Below are 21,125 nucleotides of genomic sequence, written 5' to 3'. Positions count from 1 at the left end.
CAATACTCCCACCCATACAATGGCATATCGAAGGTAAAATAAGTACATATGGCGTAGCGGAGAGCAACGGAGTGCATATCAATGGCAAAAAGACTATATAAGGCACATGGTGTAACTAAGTGCAAATTTCAGGATAGGCCTATTCCTGTGGTCTAGCGGATAAGCTGTCTGTCTGTGTATCTTGCAGTAGCTGAGAAACGCGAGTGTTAGGACTTAGAGATTTAGGCAATAACCATGAGAGCAGCTAACAACATTAAGAATGTTACGAGCGCTATGGGAGAGGACCTGCACTCTGCCCATACGTGGGGGAGCCCGTTTGAGTGGGCTAGTAGGATAGACTTGTAAGCTCAGCATGTATGTGTTAAGACCACCATAAGGGATATGGTAGTGCCTTGTGTGGGGGAGATAGTTTAATAGACAACATAATCCAGCCAGTAGTTGAGTGCATGTGATAGGCCTACTATTCGACGTGGTTCCTAGACACCATGGTGAAACAGTAAGGGCAATGTACCGGAGTTCTGTTAGGGTGGGAGATGTCTTGGCGACTGGCCAAAGGTAGACTGTGTGGAAGAACCTGTTTCTATGTGAGATTACGCAGATCTAGTCTATCTCAGGTACATAATTTCTACTTAACTGACTGCAATATAGGCCTAAATTGCCAAGCTGTGAGGCCGGCATCATCCCTATTAAGCAGTGAACACTAGCACAGACAGGGCAAGGATCTTCAAGAGTATACCATATAGTAGTAAGCAAGGACATAGAGGCAGGACCCATAAACACTTAGCCTCCATATTAAACAGAAAGAGCAATAGCTCCAACATATGCACGAGTTCTTATAGCAAGAAAGGTCCAACAAACATTGAAAGGATACAAGTGTGATACACAAGGGATGTTGATGATACCGCAAGTGCCGCCTGGGACTGTCAAGCAGAGGATAGATTTGCAGAAGGTTCAGGAAGGGAGTCTGAGTCCATCTGTGACTCCGATTTGTTATCAAGGAAGGTCGATAGTTCTGAGTGGTCTGAATAAATTCTTATCTTTCCATTAAACAGGATTAGGAACTTCGAGGTACCAGAGAAGGAGAAGAGGATCTCCAAGTCTGTAATCCTTTTCCGTAGAGCCAAAAAGCCTTTACGACATAGGACAGTTTCTCTAGTATAATCCTGTGAGATTGAGATTTTATGTTCCTGCTATTTGATCATTCTGATCTTCCTCGTCTGTGCCAGGATTTGACCCGTATGTGCGTGTTTTTTTTTTTTTTATACGTCTTTATTAATGTTTTCAATGTTTTATAGTTGCATACATACAGGTAATGCTTATAGCTATTATCTGGCCAAGTACAGTGTTTGTTTCTTTAAAAACATCAATAAACCCTTAGTTGCACATTTTGATCTTACAGTTCAGACTTATTTCTCTCCGTTGACGGAGCCCTCGGTTTTCCTCACATTGTATAGCTCTTTCTTCTGCTTTGACCCAGCTGTCTAAATTTGTTCCTCATATCAACACTGTGGGGCTGTTCAGCGCTTTCCAGGTCATAGCTATTTGCAAGCGTGCTAACACCATGGCTAAGTCTACAAACTGGGAGCCCACCTACAGGATTTGTTCTGTAATGGTTTAAAGATGAGATGTCTTGGAGAGGACGTGTTTCTTGATTTAAAGGTCAGAACTCTATGGACTCTTTCCATCTCAAAGTCTTTGGTACAGGAAAATTGGAGGACTTCTTGAATCCATGCTATTTGGAAATTGGCCACAGAGCAGACTGAATTTTAGTACCTTCTGATAATCCAAATGTACAAAGTCTGCTCCTCCGGTTCCAGTCTTCCTGATTTGTAAGTTCTCACTTCGGTGAAGATAAAGTGTTCAATAAATTGTAGTTGTTTTGCTCTGACATTGGTGTAGTCTTCAACATTGCGTATTCTTGTCTCAGCGTTCGAGATTCTTATTCTTAAGTCTTTGAGGTCTTTACGAATCACAGCAACTTTGACCTGAAGCAGATCCGTGTTGGTCTTGGTGCTTTCTGCAATGTCGTGGACTGATTTTAGTTTGAGGAGTATAGCCACTAAGGTGGAGGAGGAGTCAGGGCTACCTTTTACTGGTGACTGCAGAATTGGGGGTGACTATTTGGAGCGCTTAAAGTTCGCCTTGATATCTCTCTCCTTCATGTTGCCCTCCCTGTTGTCTGACATCCTGTGTCTGAGTGGTGTACAAACACTTTGGATTTATGCTGATCCAGTAGAGTTGAAAAAGAAACGCAATTGATGGACGGAATGCAGAACAAATCAAAACATTCACCCCCCAGTCAAGAGATCTTGGTTAAATCCATCATTCTTTTGCTCATGCCACCCCAGTTTGGACCTGGCCATATGCAAATTGGTCTTGACCATGTGGCTCATGGGAACAATCCAGCCCGAACTGCCAAGCCAGGTCCTCCCTGGACCAGAAACAAGCATCCTAGGGCCGGTTTCGGGGTGCCTGGCTGATAATGGGTGATGACCTGAAACCAGTCCCAGGATGCTTGTTTCCGGTCCAGGGAGGACCTGGCTTGGCAGTTCGGGCTGGACTGTTCCCACAAGGAACAGGGTCAAGACTGATTTGCATATGGCTGGGTCCAAACTGGGGTGGTGTGGTGAGCAAAAGAATGATGGATTAAACCCAGATCCTAGTGACTGGGGGTGAATGTTTGCATTGTCCAGCATTCCGTCCATCAATTGTGTCTTTTGCATTGATCCAGTAGAGTTGGACTGGAACCCTTTGTTGCTGACACACTAGATGAACCCCCTTCTTCAGATAGAACAGCCACCTTTCACAAGGAGGAGGGTCGTTGATTCATTGAGCTTTAGCAGGTATTGGCTGTAACATGATGCTCCCTTATTTAACACCCCCATAGGCCTCCGAGATTCTCAAAAGGTACCTGGGATAGCCTCTATGACCGAACTCTTGAGAGAAGGTGCTGCCAAGACTGGAGGGCCCGATGCTGATGCACTATAGATGCAGAAAGGTCAACTTAGGGAGGCTGGCTACTGAGAACTATGGGGTGGGGTACCTGGTACGGACCAAGCCCCAACACCAGCCTGCTCTAATTTTGGATGTGGCCAAACCCCAAGGCCCCCCGAATAGTGGTATGATGGTCTCAATTAGGCAATGCAGTGGTCAGGCATTATCCAGTGCACAAGAGGCACAGCAGTAAGCAAGATATGAAGGTCTTCTCACAGTTCATCATGCTCCTGTGGTAGGGGCCACTAACATTGCAAAACAAGAGCTGGAGCAGTCGCATGCACCAGAAAGCAGACGCCTTGAACTCCGGTGGCAACAGGTAGACAGCACAATATGTGGTGCTGGTAGCGTGATATTGACCAATGGATGGGCGATCTCAGGGGGCTGTCTGGCAGATAAGAGGATGTTAGTCGTCTGACAGCAAGCACCTTATGAAAGACCCTACCCCACCAATCCACCCCAGGAAGCTGAGCTTGTGGATCTGATCACGCAACTATGCGTGGTAGAAGGGCTCAGGCTCTGGTACATTCACTGCCATTTTGTGGATCTGCGGAGGATGGACTGCACATAATCTTCCCATTACTCAGAGGGGGGTCCAAAATCTAACGAGCGAGCACCACCTGGGTCCTAGAGTCGAATGCGGACACGGACCTGGCAAAGGCATGCATGGTATGCCCCATAAGCTGTTGAGCGATTAGTGACCAGACCTTATCGCCTCCGTCCCAAGCTCTCTCCCTCAGTTCACCATTATTAAGCTAGGTCTGGCTGTATTCTGATGCGCCCTCAATCCAGCACACGTTACTCTCTGCAGGCAAGTCGGTGTGGAGCAGAGGCTCTGAGGGAACGGATGGGCGCCGCCATCATAGGTGGTTGTTGTAAGGGTCGCCAGTCACTTCCCCATAAGCATCAGTGGTTCCGCCATATGAACATGGTGTAGTTGGGGATTAAATTGTCATCCGGCACAGCAAACACACCAGAGTCTCCATGTTACTTAGGTTGGAGCCCCCATCTTCACAACTAGTCAAGGTACGCCCCCCGTATAGACTCTAGTTTTAAATGTAATGCCTATTTAGGGTGCCTCCCCAAGTCACCTCCCATGTGAGTTGTTGCCCAGAAAGCACCACTGATTTTTAATATCCACTGACAACTAGTTGAAAAGAATTCTTAGTTGGCCCACCTAATAGTAACTGGTTAGATCTGGTATCCCTATCTTGCCCATCCTTGGGGTATCTTATCTGCTGAATGTATTGAATTCTAGCTTCCGATAAGAAGTGACTGATAGTCTATTGCAAGTCTTTAACGAACCCCTGTTTAAGGCCAATATGCAGACTTTGGATAAAAACTATCTTACTTTCTAAAGCCATTTTAAGGTAGCATGTCTACCCGACAAGACGCTGATATAATATGCAACTATTGCAGCTCCTTTATTAATGTCTGAGATCTGCCTCCGGTAGGTTGTCCCGAAAATCACTCGTATTGATTTGGTGATCTGGCTCTCAGGATATGTGGTCTCTCTCTGTAATTTGACGAAATGCATAGTGAGGACTTGAGTGTTTTTTCTTGTTTCTGCCTGTGGCAGTCAGCAGAGATGTATTCTGTGCTTCCGAAACAGTCATGTTAAATTTGACACCTGGTGGTTTTTGAACTTGTGGATAAAGGTTAGAAGAGTGAATTCAAGGTTGGGGCTAAGTTGCTATTTCGCTGTAGACATACTGAACATGAACTCGTCTTGGCCCTAGTCTTAGTCCCTCTATCGCCATCTTGCTTTAGATCACATTGGTGTCAGTCTCAAAAGGTGAAATCAAATAACAAGGACCATGGAAGGCATCCCTGTCCGTTTTCATTCTGAATCTCCGGTGCTCAAGAGATGCCCAGTAACTCAGAACCGTCACTTTACGCTGCTTGGTAATTCAGCGTGGCCCCATCCACAAAGCACATGCCAAATCCCCTATGCACTAATATTGTTTTCAGAAAACCCCAGTTGCCCTGTTTAAATATTTGCATCAAGTTTTGCCACGACTACTATATGCAGTAAAAAAAAATGTTGTTCTTCATTCCTTTGTCTTTTAATAAACCTCAGTTGATCTGGGTGAAGGAGATAAGATATCCTGTCATCAAGTCTACCTTCGAAAACCTTAGGGCTATGTAACCCACACCTTGTGGTCCTTTCCTGACTTAACAATTGCAGAAAGCTTCACCTTTGTCATATAAGGAGTGTCAAAATGGATTTATTTATAGAAAACCTGTTGAAATTGTTTGTTGAAATCTACATTAGGTATGGAGCAAAATAACTTTAGAAAATGGCTGTAAAGATTTCTAGGCCTGAAGCGTTGACATTTTAAGGCTTCAAATCATTACAAACCTCTTCTTCGGATAGTGGCTCTTCTTGGGTAATTTCATCGCTTGTTAAAATTTGTCCTGGCAAGTAAGGCCGATTGACTTGCAGGCATACATTGTCTGAGACCAGTCCTAACTTTCCTTGACGGCCGTTATTTAAGAAAGTGACTGTCTTATCTCTGTTTTGCTTGTTAGCTACAATCTGGCCCCCCTGAAATGACATCAGAACATCTTGCCTTCTGTTGCTGTGACGTTCATACCCACTAGTTGATACAAGGAATTCCAGGACACCACTGGGGTAAAGCTGATACAGATGTAGCTTTGGAATGGATGACCGATCCAGTCAACCACTGATATCTATCTTTCATCTAGTGTGATTATTTGTTTGTAGCCTCACTGTTTTGCTTGTTTTTGAAAGGCTCTGTAGGATCACCTTGTTTCAAGTGCATTTAAAATGAAACAATTGACATTCATTAATCTGCAAACGTTGTTGCTACCCAGGTAAAGATAGTGTTTCTTTAAATATAATTTGTCTCTGAAATATGGGTCTCTCATTTTTTTAAAGAATTGGTACTTGAGCAAAAATGAAGTTGTGTGACCTTCTATGCCTAGTTTGAGATTACTAGCCTTGCTGTCTTATGTGACTGGGGTTTGTGAGCACAGATGCAAGTATAGTGTTCCTGGTAAATTTTTCTGTAAAGGCCCTAGATAGCTTGGCTTCCTTCAGGGCAATATAAGCGAAGCGGTAAGCACTTATGAGTTTGTTTTATTTGCTTTTCGATAACTATTGTTCAAGTTGTATCTTTTATTAAACTTGGTGTTTAATTTTGATTTCCCCAGAGAAAAGAATGTATCTTTACTTGCAGGTGAAGAATGAAACCTAAGTATTATAATTGCTATTAGGGGAGAAGAGCTGCAGGTGTGGGTGTTCTCAACAGCAGTAATTCTTTGACCAGTTTTAAAGATTGGGTACTGGTGCACATGAAATGAGAAATGCCATTCACTTTTTGACTTTTTTTTCCTAGTTATTCACCAAGGTGGGAATAAATGATGAGCGCATAAAGCAAATCCTAGACCTCAAGAAGGAAATGGAAACTGCTATGACTAAATATAAAGAGCTGAACCTTGAATGCAGTCAAAGAGAAAGAAGAGTGGTATGTTTTAGTAATCAAAGTCTGAAAAATAATATTTCAAAGCATCTTTTAAAGGATCCTAGTTTTATCTTCTCATTAGCCTTTGTTTAATGCTGTCAGGCTAGCTCTGTGATTTAAAGGCTTGCTGCTGATGTGTTAATGTGCGGATGGTATGTTGAAATCCTGGTTATAAATTTGGTTGGTACATTGAGTAGCATTACATTGACATTTAGTAATATCTGGTATGTACAGGTCTTAGAAATGGCAGAAGGACTGCATGGAGTGCTGTATAGAATTTGATTTATTGCTGTTTAACCATGCTTTTGATTTTCTGCTAAATTGTTCTTTCTTCTACACCTCCGACAGGGCTGGGTAGGTCACACCATCCTGCAAGTGGTGTTGTGTAAAACAGTGTGTGTTCCCAATTTGGAGTGGGTATTGCCTATTGGAGCAAGACATCAAGGACTACGGATATACTTGTTGACTTCATGTAAACTCCATACAGATATGGATGCAGCATCATTAGATAAATTGTATATGTACATATGGTCACACCGTTTTATTTATGGTGTACCATAATCACTTTATTCATGTCACCTTGTTCATTATTGTATGTTCAAGGTTTTCAACTCAAACGTTCCTTTCTGGACACATAAATGTCCTTTCCAGATTCAAAAACGTTAATGTTAAGTTGCATTTATAAAGCACTAATCACCAAGGATCTCTAAGCGCTGCATCCTGGATCAAACAGTCCGAAGTTCTTTCACGCCATGAACTCCACATGGAACAGCCTAAGCATGGCCAAACGCCTCTGTGAACAGCATCGTCCTGAGTCTCCTCCGGAACGGAAGCAGTCTGGCTTCCTTACGCATACCATCCAGTAGGTTGTTCCAGATCTGGGGGATGGAGAACTGAAAAGGCCCGGCCTCCAAAAGTGGCCCTGTTGAAGCGAGGGCATACAAGAAGGCTGGCCTGTGATGAGCGAAGGTGATGTCCAGGCTCGTAAGGCTTCAAGCGATCTTTGATGAATTTGGGTGCTTCACCAAACAAGGATTTATGTGCAATGCACAGACCCTGGAAGATTACCCTTTGCTTAATAGGGAGCCAGTGCAACTGATGCACCAAGGGGGGGGCATGTGCTCTTCGAGGCAGTTTATAGATCAGCCTTGCTGTGTGATTCATGACCACTTGGAGTTTCCCCAAGAATTTGCCGGGGAGGCCAATATAGACTGCATTGCCGTAATCAAGGCGAGATAAAATTAATGCAGTCGCTGCCGCCTGCATGGTAGCGGTTGACAACAAGATTGACAATTTCTGGAGTTGTCGCATCAGTCCGATGCAACTTCCCACTATAGCAGACACCTGGCTTTTTAGAGTCAGTCCGGTGTCCAGCCTAATGCCCAGACTCTTCACGGCTGGCATAGGTGTTGGAGTAGTGCCCAGCTCTTGGGGCCAGAAGAGGCTGGACCAGGGGGAGACTCCTGAGGACAAAACCAGGACTTTGGTCTTATCTGGGTTAACCTTCAAAGAATTGGAGGTCATCCAGTTCATGGTATACCTGAGAATATTCTGGACGTTACGCTGTGAGTCTGGGGAGTTGTCAATACTCACTATTAACTGAGCGTCTTCTGCATATTTAAACACCTGACAAACTGCTTTGGCTAGAGCCTCAATCAGGGGTTGAAGGTAAATGTTAAAGAGCAAGGGGGACAGCGCCGAACCCTGCAGGACCCCCCAGTGAAGATTACCCTGCCTGGACATGTGGTCTCCTAGTTGGACCCTCTGGGATCGATCCTCCAAGAAGGAAGTGATCCACTGGAGGGCCGTCCCAGTGACTCCCAGCCGCCGGATACGAGCAAGTAACTGCCCATGGTTCACCGTATCAAAGGCGGCTGAGAGATCCAGTTAGATTAGTGCAGAGGGAGTCTTCTTATCGGCTGCTAGTCGCAAATCATCAAGTACTGAGAGCATCTCCAACTCAGTACTGTTGTGAACCATGAAACCCACTTGTCGGTTATGTAGCAATCGGTGTTGTTCAACATACGACGAGAGAGCTTTAAGTACATGTTGTTCAAGCACCTTGGCTAAGAACGGGAGTCTGGATATAGGACGACAGTTTTTAAGATTCCTAATATCTGCCCCTGCTTTCTTCAACAGTGGGATCACTATAGCTTCCTTGAATCTCTGTGGTATCATTCCTGATGTCAAGGAGAGATTCAGTACAGATAACACCTCAGCCTCAACACAAGGGATAATCGTTTTAAACACCTTCGGGGGACAAGGGTCCTCAGGTGACCCAGATTTCACTTTGGCCACGATGTGAGCTAAATCCTGTGGTTCAAGCAGAGGGAACCAAGAAAGAGAGATGCCCTGTGGATCAGAGGAGACCTCCTCCGCTGACAGGGGACAAGGGGTGATGCACGTATTTTTGATAACGGAGATAATATCTTCGACCTTAGTTAGGAAAAAGTCCTGTATTTTATCACAGTCGTCTTGGTTAGTCACCGGCCTTTGTTTGGTCGGCTGACTCGGCTCCCTGAGTACAGTGAAAGTCTCTTTCTGCCTATCTCTTGCCTCGCTAATCCTAGCTTCGTAGTATGAGGACTTGGTTTAATAAGTGAGGCTTTATAGAGAGCCAGTTTTGTTTTATATATCTCCTTGGACTCTAGGTCGAGGAATTTCCGCCATAATCGCTCATATTGTCGGAGAGCTTGTTTTTCCCCCTCTGAGCTCTTGTGTGTACCATGGCGCCCCTTTCGTGCTATGCATTATCCTTACCCTCCGTGCAGAATAACATCTTTAATAGCTAGCATCACCCGATGAGAGAGTGCTTCATATTCCGAGTTCAGGTCCTTAGGCAAGGGTCTAGGAACTAAGGTCCTATTCAATGCGTCCCTCAGCTTGGCGTCATCTAGTTTACGCCAGTTCCATATTACCCTTCACCCCACTGGCGCATGTTTAGGGCGGCTGTCTACTGGGAGTAAGAGGCTGACCAAAGAATGGTCAGACCAGCTGCACGGTGTGCAATCTGCATGGAGTTTAGCTGAGGACGTAGTCCAGATCAAGTCCAAGGTGTGACCCTTCTCGTGTGTGGGAGACTCCACGATTTGGTGCAATCCTAACGTAGTCATAGCATCGTCAAACTTACAGGGTGCACCATCTCTAGGGGTCAAATCCCAGTGATAATTAAAATCCCCAAGAACCAAAATATGTTGGTATCTTGAGCAAAAGTCGCTCATTACTTTGTAGAATAGGTCATTAAATAGGGGAGTGGGCAGGGGAGGATGATATACCACTACCACTATCAAGCAGAAAGAGGTGAGTCAGAGTTTGATCCCCAAAACCTCTGCCCGATCCAGACTCTCCTCCACTAGTCTCTCAGTGGCAAATGTCCTACGACTGAGAATTGCAACACCCCCACCTCTTTTGTTGTCTTGCCGATTGTAAGTCCAGGCATTCTACTCAAGGGGAAGGGAGGCCACTAGGTAACAATATTACTCCACACATTACATTTTATTAGAATCTCTTAAATCAGTTTAATAATTTCTAATCATTAATCTCAAAATTAGATTTCAATTTAATCATGCATACTCCAATTTCAAAGCATTTCTGCACTTGGAGTCCATCATGTAACTTGCCTCACTTTCCCACAATCTCAATCAATACTCTAGACAATAAATAGATCAAATAATATATGTAAAATTAATAAGCAAAATCCTTGTATGTTGTCAGCCCATTTTACTAATAACCCTTTTTTAATACCTGCCGTCCAGGTCAAAGATGAATGTGTTAAAAGATTGTAGTAAAAACTGTTGTACTCAACCATAGTGTGAGAACTTGATCAAAAGTAAGCAACTCTGCAACCGTGTACTGATAATCCAAGTATTCTCCCTAGGATATTCCAATTTGATGGTAGAGTTAGGCAGCAGCAGAATGAATATAGGTTAGGTAATGAAGGTTGATCGGATTGCTTTCTCCTTAGTGCTGGCATTTTAGGAATTAAATTAATCCCAAGTGATATTTTGTAATATTACTTGAGTGTTTTATGTTAATAGTGGTACATATACTTTTAACCTACAGGTCTGAAATTGTTTACATGAGAGGTGTCTTGTTAGCAAGACATGCCTCATTATGGTGATGAATTTGAAGTGAATCAGATGATTTAATTGTAGTATGAAGTTGATTTCATGTTTTATGATTGTATGTAAATCTGGCAGTTTAGTTACAATTGGAAATTATAAATTCAGGACGGTGAAAATTGTATCTAATTTTATATGAATCAATACATCTCCATTAAAGAAGAGGGGGGGATAATGTTCAACCTTTTTGGCACTTCACATATTGATGTTGTCTGGGCTGTACTTTATAATGAAGACCGAAATAAAGGAAACCACAAAATACTTTCCTTTCATATTCATCTACTTAATTTAACATTTTGAAAGATCAGATTCATTAGTGCTGTCATAGGTGACGAACAAATCAAGTAGTGCTAATAGATCTGCTTCACTCATATCCAACTCAAACAGCAGCTCTTTCGTCACGATAGGGCAATTTCTGTTTTAAATTATTTTACTATCCTTTGGTGCAGTCCTGGATTTTCATATATGCCACTTAACACTCTGGGCACTACAATGAAGCATTCTGACCTAATACACTGATTCACATAAATATTTCCCTGTTTCCGGCCATTATCCCTATGAATATCTCAGCAAGATTTCCCTGCCTGTAAATTAAGGTATTTATTCCAGTTCTTTGTAGGACAAAAGATCACACCCTTAGTAGATTATCATTTGGATTGACAGTAGTTCAGTTCTTCAGTTGAGCGTTTTTTCTGTTTAGCTTTTTTAGATTTTGTTGTGGTGACTCATTTCACATAAACTTTCTTTTGCCAGTTATTTTATTTCAAGTTATTCTCTCATGTAGCCAGAGGTTGTTGCCATTCACTTCAATTCGCCACAATAACAAGTGATAACAGAGATTTCAGCCCCTCTAAAAGTTCTACATTTGGGCTTTAATAAGCCTGTAAATACATTGCTGTAATAGCTATTATATATATATATATATATATATATATATATATATATATATATATTACCTACTGGCGGTCGCCAGTAGGTAGTTATAGTTAGGACCACGTTTCCATAGGAAAACCTCAACATTCTATTTTGAATAACTTTGGCGCCGGTCGACGAATCCTCGCGAATTTCTCAAAATAGGTGGGGCGCTACGCTCCGCTCCTACCCTGAAAGTCTCGGGGGGATCCGTCAAGCGGGGGCTGAGATAAAAGGGGGGTCCCAAAACGCGTTTTTCCCATGCATTTTTCCATAGGACCTTTAGAACGAGCTACAGCCCGAACGGCTGAACAGAATTACTCAAAATTTGGCAGAGAGGTAGTCCCTAGGTCAAGGAAGTGCCTTTTGTAGGTTTGGTGTAAATCTGTTCAGTAGATTCTGAGAAAATAGCCTTTAAATCAATATATATATCTGAGCCCGCTTACGGTACGCTTACCGTACGCTTACGGTAAGCGTACGGTGGCGTGCGCGAGCGCGATTCTGATTGGCTCTTAGATCTTAGTAAACATTCGAATCGGCCGAAACCAGGAAGCGGCGGCCGCCATTTTGTGTATTTCACTCTGAAAAAAAAGAGTGAAAACAAGGAAAGGGGGCAATGAGGAGAGTTACAGACCCCCTAACATTTGTAAGGGGGTCAAAGAAGGACAGAAAAGTACAAAAAAAACATTTATTGATTTAAAAAAAAATCACGGGGTACGCGTACGGTAAGCTTACGGTAAGCGTACGGTAGAAAAAAAAAATAAAAAAAAATGAAAATCAGATGTAAGTGTTTAGATATTAGGGGGCTCTAAAAAGAGCCTTCATCATTGAAGTGCACACCATCTCCTCTATAAATGTCTTGCATGTCATAACGCAAGTTGTTGTGGTAAATGGCACCCATACCATAGTCACGGAGGAAAGCAGAAACAGATTTGTTGACGTGCTTTCTTGCTTTGTCATCGCACCGCGTGCCCACCGTGCGTGCACGGCACTAACTGCGTAAAGTGGGCGCGCGGTGCGCGAAGCGCACCGCGTGCTCACTGTGCGCGCACGGTGCGCGAAGCGCACCGTGCGCGCACGGAACGAACTGCGTTAAGTGGGCGCGCACGCCACGAATGGCGTAAAGTAACTTAGCATTTAAAAAACCGTACAAATTCACTGAAAAAACCATAGGTTTCACACACGTTATAGTTAGGAATTAGCATTTAAAAAACCTTGCAAATTCACTGAAAAAACCATAGGTTTCACACATGTTATAGTTAGCGGAAATTTTACTGATAAAAAACCAATGAAATTCCCCCGTTATAGTTAGTGCAGGCAACTATAACTCACGCGACCGCAATCTTCTGCTGATGACATATGTGTCTTTATGAAAAAAAAATATTTGTAATATATGTATAGCTAAAAATGTATGGAAGAAGACATGGGCAAATAAGTGTCTAAATACAGTATTAGCATCAGCAGAGGATTGCGGTCGCGTGAGTTATAGTTGCCTGCACTAACTATAACGGGGGAATTTCATTGGTTTTTTATCAGTAAAATTTCCGCTAACTATAACATGTGTGAAACCTATGGTTTTTTCAGTGAATTTTATATATATCAGTAATGGCAAAAGCCATAAACATTAGAAATAATATGTACCCATGAAAAGATCATGAATTGTGTGTGGTGGGGAGAAAACTGTGTGTGTGCAAATCTGTACTAAAAGTGCAAAGGTGGTGGGAGTGGTCTGTTTATAACGTAACTCGTAACAACATACCTCTGGGTTTTCTACTTTGTGCTAAGCACTGCCTTCCTACTGTCAGGATGTGTTCTGTCCAAGTACATATCTGTAATATGTACGTAGGTTTCATAGTTTCTCAAAAAGTCCTAGTAACTGAAAGAGATCTGGGATGCACGTCCTTGAATCGAGACTGTGCTCTGAGTGGTGTCAGCCATTTTGGAGTCTCAGTTGAAGTGTTTTTGCGATTACATGCCTCTAGCATTGGTTGTGTTGCCTGTAGAACACCTAGTGCGCGATAGCAATGGATTTTGAAAAACACATTTGACCGAGTTGAATGACTTTACCTTTTTAAACCTTAGAATAGGACGGCATTCCCCAATGCTTTCATAAACTGCATTAAAACTTTTAGTATCTACCTACAATCTTTAAGCCCAAATCAATAAGGTGCTCATTTCCTTCTAATGACAACATTTCTCTTAAGAAGCTACAATTAGGGATCATAAAGAGTTAATTTTCCAAATGTCATGCCCTATCAATTGACGATTACATTATCTCATGCCCAACTATGGTAATAAAATACTGAAGGTCCATATATATGGATAAAGCTAGAAGCATTACTCACCCACCCACCTTTCCTGTAGCTATCAAGTTTTCAGTTCGCTTATGTGTGACATTTCAAGCTGTAAATGTGACCTTTCAATACCCTATGTGTGACACTTTGAGCAACACTTTGATACGTTGAACAGAATAGTGATGCCCATATCCTAGTTTTAATTTCTGAAATGACCCTGATTTATGCAACAATTGCAGGGATGGGCAAGGCAAGCAAACCTTGAGCCAAACATCTGGCTCTAGTTCACTCTGTGTCCCATGAAGAACAGGCTCTAAAATGCAGCCAACCCAAGCACCGCTCCATTCTCTCCCTAATGCAGTTTTACAGACAGACATTTGAAAGCACTGAATAGGAAAGTAGATGTGTAAAACTGATTTTCTACTTGAATTAAAAGAAGAATATCTAAATGAATGTCTCTTCGTAACCCCGTGCATTTAGCATGTGTTTCATGGAGACCAACAAGTGAAAAGCAGTCAATGCTGCTTCGCTTTGATTTTTTTTTGATTTACGCTTTTATTTCTAGCACTAGAAGTTTGGACCATACCTGAAGTTGATATGTTTTTTTCAAAGTCCGGGGAAGCCAGCATATTAACATACACATATCAATCAATCGGCATTTGTAAAGAGCAACACTATCACCCCTAGGGTTATCTGGGCGCTGTGTCTCAGCCGAAGAGCCAGGTCTTGAGTCTCTTTCTGAAGTCTGCCAGCGATTGAGCTGTACGGAGTTAGAGGGGAAGGTCGTTCCAGGTCTTAGCAGTGATGTAGGAGAAAGAGCGGCCACTGCTGCGGCTGCGATGGATTCAAAGGATGTGTGCCAGGGCGAGTGAGGAAGAGTGCAGGTAACTAGAGGATTGGTGGAAGTTCAGTAGATGGCTGATGTAGGCAGGTCCTAGGTTGTGGAGGGCTTTGTAGGCATGTGAGGATCCTGAACTGGCATCTCTTCTGGATGGGGAGCCAGTGGAGGTCTCTCAGGTGTGGGTGGGCGATGTGGGTTTGTGGGAGGAGTTCCAGGATGAGCTTGGCTGCTTCATTCTGTAAATAAATAAAAATTACATTGCGCACGCTGCATCGCCATTTTGTGTTGCAGCGTGCGTAATGTAATTAGTTTTATTTATTTATGTACTTACCTCCGTTCGGCCGTATGCCGTAGTTTACTACCCCCAACCCTGCCCCACCGCCCCGCAGCACTCCCTCCAGGAGCCGCTACTGCAGGTAGGCCTCATAAAGTGGCCTACTTTCCCTTTCGCTTAACATGCACTTTTCCCTAACAACCTGTATGTATATAAGTGTATGTGTGTATATATTTATAATTTATATGTAAATAAATATAGATGGGCATTGATTGAACAGGATGTGTATTTATTGAACCTAGTGTACCAATGGCAGCTCCTGTAAATGGGCTCAGGAGCAACTTACTCTTGTTTTCTGGCCCTTTAGTCTAGCAACAGTCTCTGATAGCTGGCACAGGCACAGGTAGGCTCTGCACCAGTTTTCAGAGAGATTACCAGGGCTGGAGAAATCCCATTCCTGGCCTTGAGGCCCTGGCACGCCTCTGTGCCTCCCCCACAGCTAAAGGTAGACATGGGCGCTGCAGGGTTAAGCCTTGCAGTGCCTGTGGCTAAACGCCAATCAGTCTGTTACCCCACCCTTGCCCATCTTGCCACAGAGTTGGGAAAGGGTGAGGTGGAAAATCAGAGACTTAACCCTGGTCTCTGTGCAGGTTTGAGGTTTCAGTTTCATGCCCCAGTACCGGCAGCTGAAAGGACCAGGATTCTAAATAGGTCTGCAGCAAGGTGAGTAAAAAATAAATAAAAAGCTTTTAAATGTTGCGTGCAGTGCGTATGGGTAAATGTTTGTGGGTAAGACTGTATATGCGAGAGTGCATGTGGGATGTGTGTGAGTGAAAGTGACAGACTCACTGAATGAATGAATGAATGAAATAAAATTTATATTGCGCAACTAAAACCCGAAGGCATCAAGGCGCCTACAAAACAGATCAAAAACAGAAGGCAGAACACAACTACAGGTATGACCTCGCAAAAAGACGGGTTTTCAAAGCATTTCTAAATAGCTGTAGAGTGGGAAGGGACCTAAGTTCCAGTGGAAGAGCATTCCACCACTTAGGTGCCAGAATGGAAAAGGCTTTGCCCCCCCATTTAGTTCTCCGGATACGGGGGACTAATAAAAGAAGTCTATTAGAAGAGCGCAAGTTCCTGGAGGGGCTGTAGAAAGATAGAATAGATCCGATTCCAGTAGAGCTACCATTAGCTAGGGCCCTATAGGTCATGCACATGGTCTTAAAAAGTATCCGGTCCTCTATAGGAAGCCAGTGTAACAGTTTTCTGGCAGAGGTAGCCGAGGCACGCCTGGGCAAATCCAGGACAAACCTAGCTGCTGCGTTCTGGACCATTTGCAAGCGCTGCAGCAGACTTTTATTCAGTCCCGCATATAGCGCATTGCAGTAGTCCAGCCGGGAGCCAATGAGAGCAACAGCAACTTGTTTCCTTGCCTGCTGCGAGAGATAGTGCCTGATCTTCCTCAGTATGTGTATAATGCCCCAACAAGTAGAGACAGTTCTATTGACTTGTTGACACATGCTGAGGGTGGGGTCGATCAAAACTCCTAGGTTCTTGGCCGAAGAGGCGGGGACAGGACACGCTCCCAGTGAGTCCGGCCACCAGTCGATTGACCATACCTCTTCCTTTCCTCCGAACACCATCACCTCCGTCTTCTCCCCATTCAGTTTCAATGAATTATGAATCATCCATTGGCCGACTGCCTCCATACAAGATCTAAAATTGGAGGCAGTCGAGCTAATTGACTGGGAGAGAGAGACGAGGATCTGCGTGTCATCTGCATAGAAAACTACCTCCATCCCAAAAGATCTAATTAGTCTGGCAAGGGGGGTCACGTATATGTTAAAAAGGGTCGGACTTAATGCCGACCCCTGAGGGACCCCACATTGCACAGACATGGATGGAGATAGGAACTCCCCCAGCTTCACTCTTTGCTCTCTTTGATCGAGGAAAGAGGTCAATAGATGCAGGGCTGCTCCCTCAACCCCGATATCCCTAAGGCGCAATGTTAAAACTGAGGGAGAAAGGGTGTCAAAGGCTGCCGTGAGGTCTAGCAGGATCAGGAGGGTGGTCTGACCCCCATCCGCACATGTGCGGATATTATCCAGCACTATGGTGAGGGCCGACTCGGTGCTATGTTCCCTCCTGAAACCATGCTGGGAGTAATCAAGGCAACCCGAACTTTCCACGAAGGCTGTAAGATGTTTATTCAGATGAGTTTCTAACATCTTCGCAGGGGCAGGGAGCAGTGAAATGGGGCGAAAGTTCTTTAGAACCCCAGGATCAAGAGATGGTTTCTTGAGTAAAGGTTTCACTACCGCCCTTTTCCATTGAGGGGGAAAAATACCATCCCTCATGGCCCTATTCATGATGTCAGCGAGAGGGGGCAGGAGGGATTCCCTGCACTGCTTGAGGATCTTAAGCGGGCAGGTATCCAATGGCGAGCCTGACTTGGTATTGTTCAGGAGGTTCTCTAAATCCTGCAAAGAGAGGGGAGGGAAGGATTCCAAACGTCCCAGAGAGGGTTTCTCAGTAAGAGCAGTGAGAACAGGAGCCGCGTCCACAGGTACAAGGGGCTCAATGGTTAAAGACCTCTGCAGCTCTAAAGCGGAATAAATGTAAGAGATCTTCGTCTGGAAAAAGACAGCTATGCTATTACAGAGCTGCTGCGAGGCAATAACAGGGTCCGGGGTTTGAAGGGACATAAGAGAGTCCACTATCCTGAAAAGCTCCTTCGGAGAGGAGAGTGAGGTGGTAAGGGCCGTAAAATGTTCCTGTTTAGCCCTTATCACTTCCATCTTGTATTTCCTCATCAGGGTTTTGTGGGCCTCCTTGTCCCCCCGATCCCAGCTAGTATGCCATAACCGCTCCCGTCTCCTGACTTCCTGTCTAAGAAATCTTAAATGCTCCGAAAACCAAGGGGCAGATGGCTTTTTTCTCGCTGAGTAACGCGCCCGGATGGGAGCCAACTCATCCAGTGCCTCAGTGACAGCCTTTTCAAATTGCGCGACCGCCACCTGGACATTATCCTCCTGGAAGATGGACAGGCTAGAAGTCCAGGGAGCAAAGGAACTATTAGTGATATTCTTAAAATCCGTACGTAGTTCCCTTTTGCTCAGAACTTTTTCGTACCTGTCGACGGTCGGGCAGGAATCCTCAAACGGTACGGCCAGGTGATCAGACCATGAGAGGAAGAAGGGGTCCTTTACCACCAACCTCCCATCATTGGAGAAGATCCCGTCAAGCGTATGACCCGCTCGATGGGTAGCACCTCTGACCAGTTGAGTCAGTCCACAGGCTGACGTAACATCCAGCAGGGAAAGAGTATCATTGGCCTCCAACAAGTCCAGGTGATAATTTAAGTCTCCCAGAACAGTTAAATTTTCGCAACCAAAGTAAGGTTCTAAAATATGGAGCAGCTGTTGTCCAAAGTCCAATCTAGAACCGGGGGGGACGATAAATCAAGATCCCATTAAGAGGGGTCTCATGAACACCTTTTAGAGAGAAGTACAAGGCTTGGAAGTTGTCCTTGGGGTCTGATAGAGGTAGGGTATGACAATAAAAGCTATCTTTATACAGAATCGCTAGCCCTCCTCCCACACGGCCCATTCTATCCTGCCGGGACAGGCAGTAGCCCACAGGGACCGCTTCAACAAGATCTGGACCAGAGGAGTCCTTCGCCCACGTTTCCGTGACAAAGACCCACGAGGGTTTCCTGTCCAGTATGAGCTCCTTAAAAGCAATATTATTCTTTATCAGCGAGCGGGCATTAATAAGAATACAGTCTTCTCTCGCCGAGCTGATTCCTATATCAATATTGTGTCCTAACGAATGGGGGATGGAGGAAGAATCAGACCCCCAGAGCCTACCAATGAACATCCGCAGCCTAAAGGAAGTATGAGATCATCTGGGGAGATCTTGTGGGAACACAAAAGTCTTGATGGTTTAAGCCTGAGAAGGTCATGCTTAGAATATCTGAAGGACATAGGATTCGCCCTGCGATGACCAGACGTCCAGCCGGCCAGCCCGTCCTCAGCGCGGACGGGCGCAGACGGGCTGGACTCTGGCGTGACTCCGGCGTCACTGCAACGCACACGCTGTGCGCAGGCGCTGCGCGCCATAATGTCCAGTTAAAATAGGGCTCTATCCAGTCCACCTGACTGCTAGAGCGCAGAGTGAGGAGAGAGCTTCCCTAAAACCCACCCAAGATGGCGCCCAATAATTACAAAGCGCGGAGGTCAGACCCGCCAAATAGCGGTGAGGGGCACGATTATGGAGAGAGTCCTGTATGAGAGTTGGTGAAAGGAAGGGTGTGTATGTGTGAGAATAAATGATACTGAGGGAGAATGACAGTGGGTAATACTGTGAGGGAGAATGACAGTGAGTGTAACTGAGGGAGAATGACCGTCCGTGTTAATGTGAGGGAGAAAGACAGTGAGTGTTACTGTGAGGGTGAATGACAGTGAATATAATTTAGGGAGAATGACTGTTGATGTGAGGGAGAATGGCAGTGATAGTTACTGTGAGGGACAATGACAATGAGTGTAACTGTAAGACTGAGTATGTCCGAATGCATGAGACAGAGTGTGAAGCTGTGAGATTGGTTTTGTCAGAGTGAGTCTGAGGGAGTGGGACTGAATAGGACTGATTGAGAATAATTGAGGGTAGGTGAGTCCGTGAGATTGATTGAATCAGAGTAAGATTGATTGTGAATGAGTGAAAGTGAGTGAGACTTAGTGAACTGACTAAGAATGAGTTAGTGAGTGAGTCTCAGTCCGAGTGAGTCATAGAATGAATGATCGTGAGTCAGAGAATGAGTGAGTCAGAACGAGTGGGACTGACTGGTAACGAGTGAGACTAGGAGTCAAAGTGAGATTGAGTAATAGGTGAGTCGGAGTGAGAACGAGTGGGTGTGAGTGAGAATAAATTAGATTGAGTGAGTCAGAGTGAGAATTAGACAGAATGAGTGAGTCAGAGTGGAACTGAGTGAGCCCACCCAAACCCAATGAGCAGTCAGGCTCGCTCACTGGAATTCGAACCAAAGATTACACCCCACCCCTTTTAACGGTCACCAGTGTAGTGTACTATTTAAACTCATGAAAGAACTGAAAACAAAGAATTGTCTTTTATTGTTCAATGTGAGAAATCTGCATTCAGAGGCTCAGTTGCACAGTGCATAACCGGGAAACCTCGGCTTAACCCTCCGTTTCCTCATGTGACAATATGGCAGGATCCTAGGCAGACTACCTTACTTCACAGTGCGGAATTGTCCAGAGCAACCGAATTAAGAGCGCCGTGAAGTCATTCAGTTTCGGAAGTCCGCTATACACCAGCATTATCCGCGTATACCGTGCTCAAGGACACCGAATACAACGCCGTAATCTATTGTATTCAACTGAAACACTTAACAATATGGAGAAAACTATCATTTTGTTTTGTTTTTTAATTTTAAAACGCCTTTTCATATTTTAACTTGCTCTGCTCATGCTTCTGCTTTTAGAATAAAGCCAGAACCGTGGCTTGACTTTCTAAATTAATATTTTGACTTGTCCACCTTTTCATGATAACCTATGAAAGGCTTTAAATTGGTGCAGCACTCTGAGGTGCTTATGCAGGGTCCATTACATGCTTGCCTTTTCAAATATGATACCCCGGAAGCATTTGCAGTGCCATAAAAACACCAAACTACTCACTTGTTGGCAATACGACTAATTGACAGAGCTCCCTGGTCCACCTACATCACACTCCCAACTTTACAGAGCTTTAATGTTCTATACAACTGCATGCATAGTTTCTATGCATGTAAATATATATGTGTATTCATAAATCAAAGTTGTGTCTATCTACACGGCAGTATAGCCTACTTGGTAAAGTCATCAATGACTGTAGAATCACTAATTCATTTATACCACATAGTATTCAGATAAGAGAGAGAGATCTCTGTGAATCATACTATGACGTTAGGTTGTGTTCTCACTCAGAGCTTCGCTGACAGACATTGTCTGTCTCTGGGGGTCCCTGCCAGCTATCATAGAGCTGCCCTAGTGCAAGTAATTTGGCAACTGAGCCCTGGGCTGGCAATCTTTAGACGAAAGGCTCGTCAGTGATGCCCTTAACTTCTAGGCCCCTTTGCACCCCTGGTGCTGGTCACACTGTGACGCTCAGTGAGTGTGTAACTCACGTTAGGGTGACAGG

General features: G+C 44.3%; 1 protein-coding gene across 2 annotated transcripts in view; it reads left to right on the top strand.

Moving 5' to 3' along the window:
• The window catches only part of UVSSA (UV stimulated scaffold protein A), a 287,019-nt gene that overhangs the window by 97,862 nt on the left and 168,032 nt on the right, over positions 1-21,125 (top strand). For both annotated transcript variants that reach the window (XM_085642589.1, XM_085642590.1), the window contains exon 7: positions 6,357-6,485. In XM_085642589.1, the coding sequence (XP_085498715.1) occupies positions 6,357-6,485 (129 nt within the window). The remainder of the gene's footprint in view (positions 1-6,356; positions 6,486-21,125) is intronic.

This window comes from Triturus cristatus, chromosome 2_2 (assembly GCF_964204655.1).
Source record: "Triturus cristatus chromosome 2_2, aTriCri1.1, whole genome shotgun sequence".
In the NCBI taxonomy this organism is placed as follows: Eukaryota; Metazoa; Chordata; class Amphibia; order Caudata; family Salamandridae; genus Triturus; species Triturus cristatus.
This window is presented reverse-complemented; position numbering and strand designations above follow the sequence as displayed.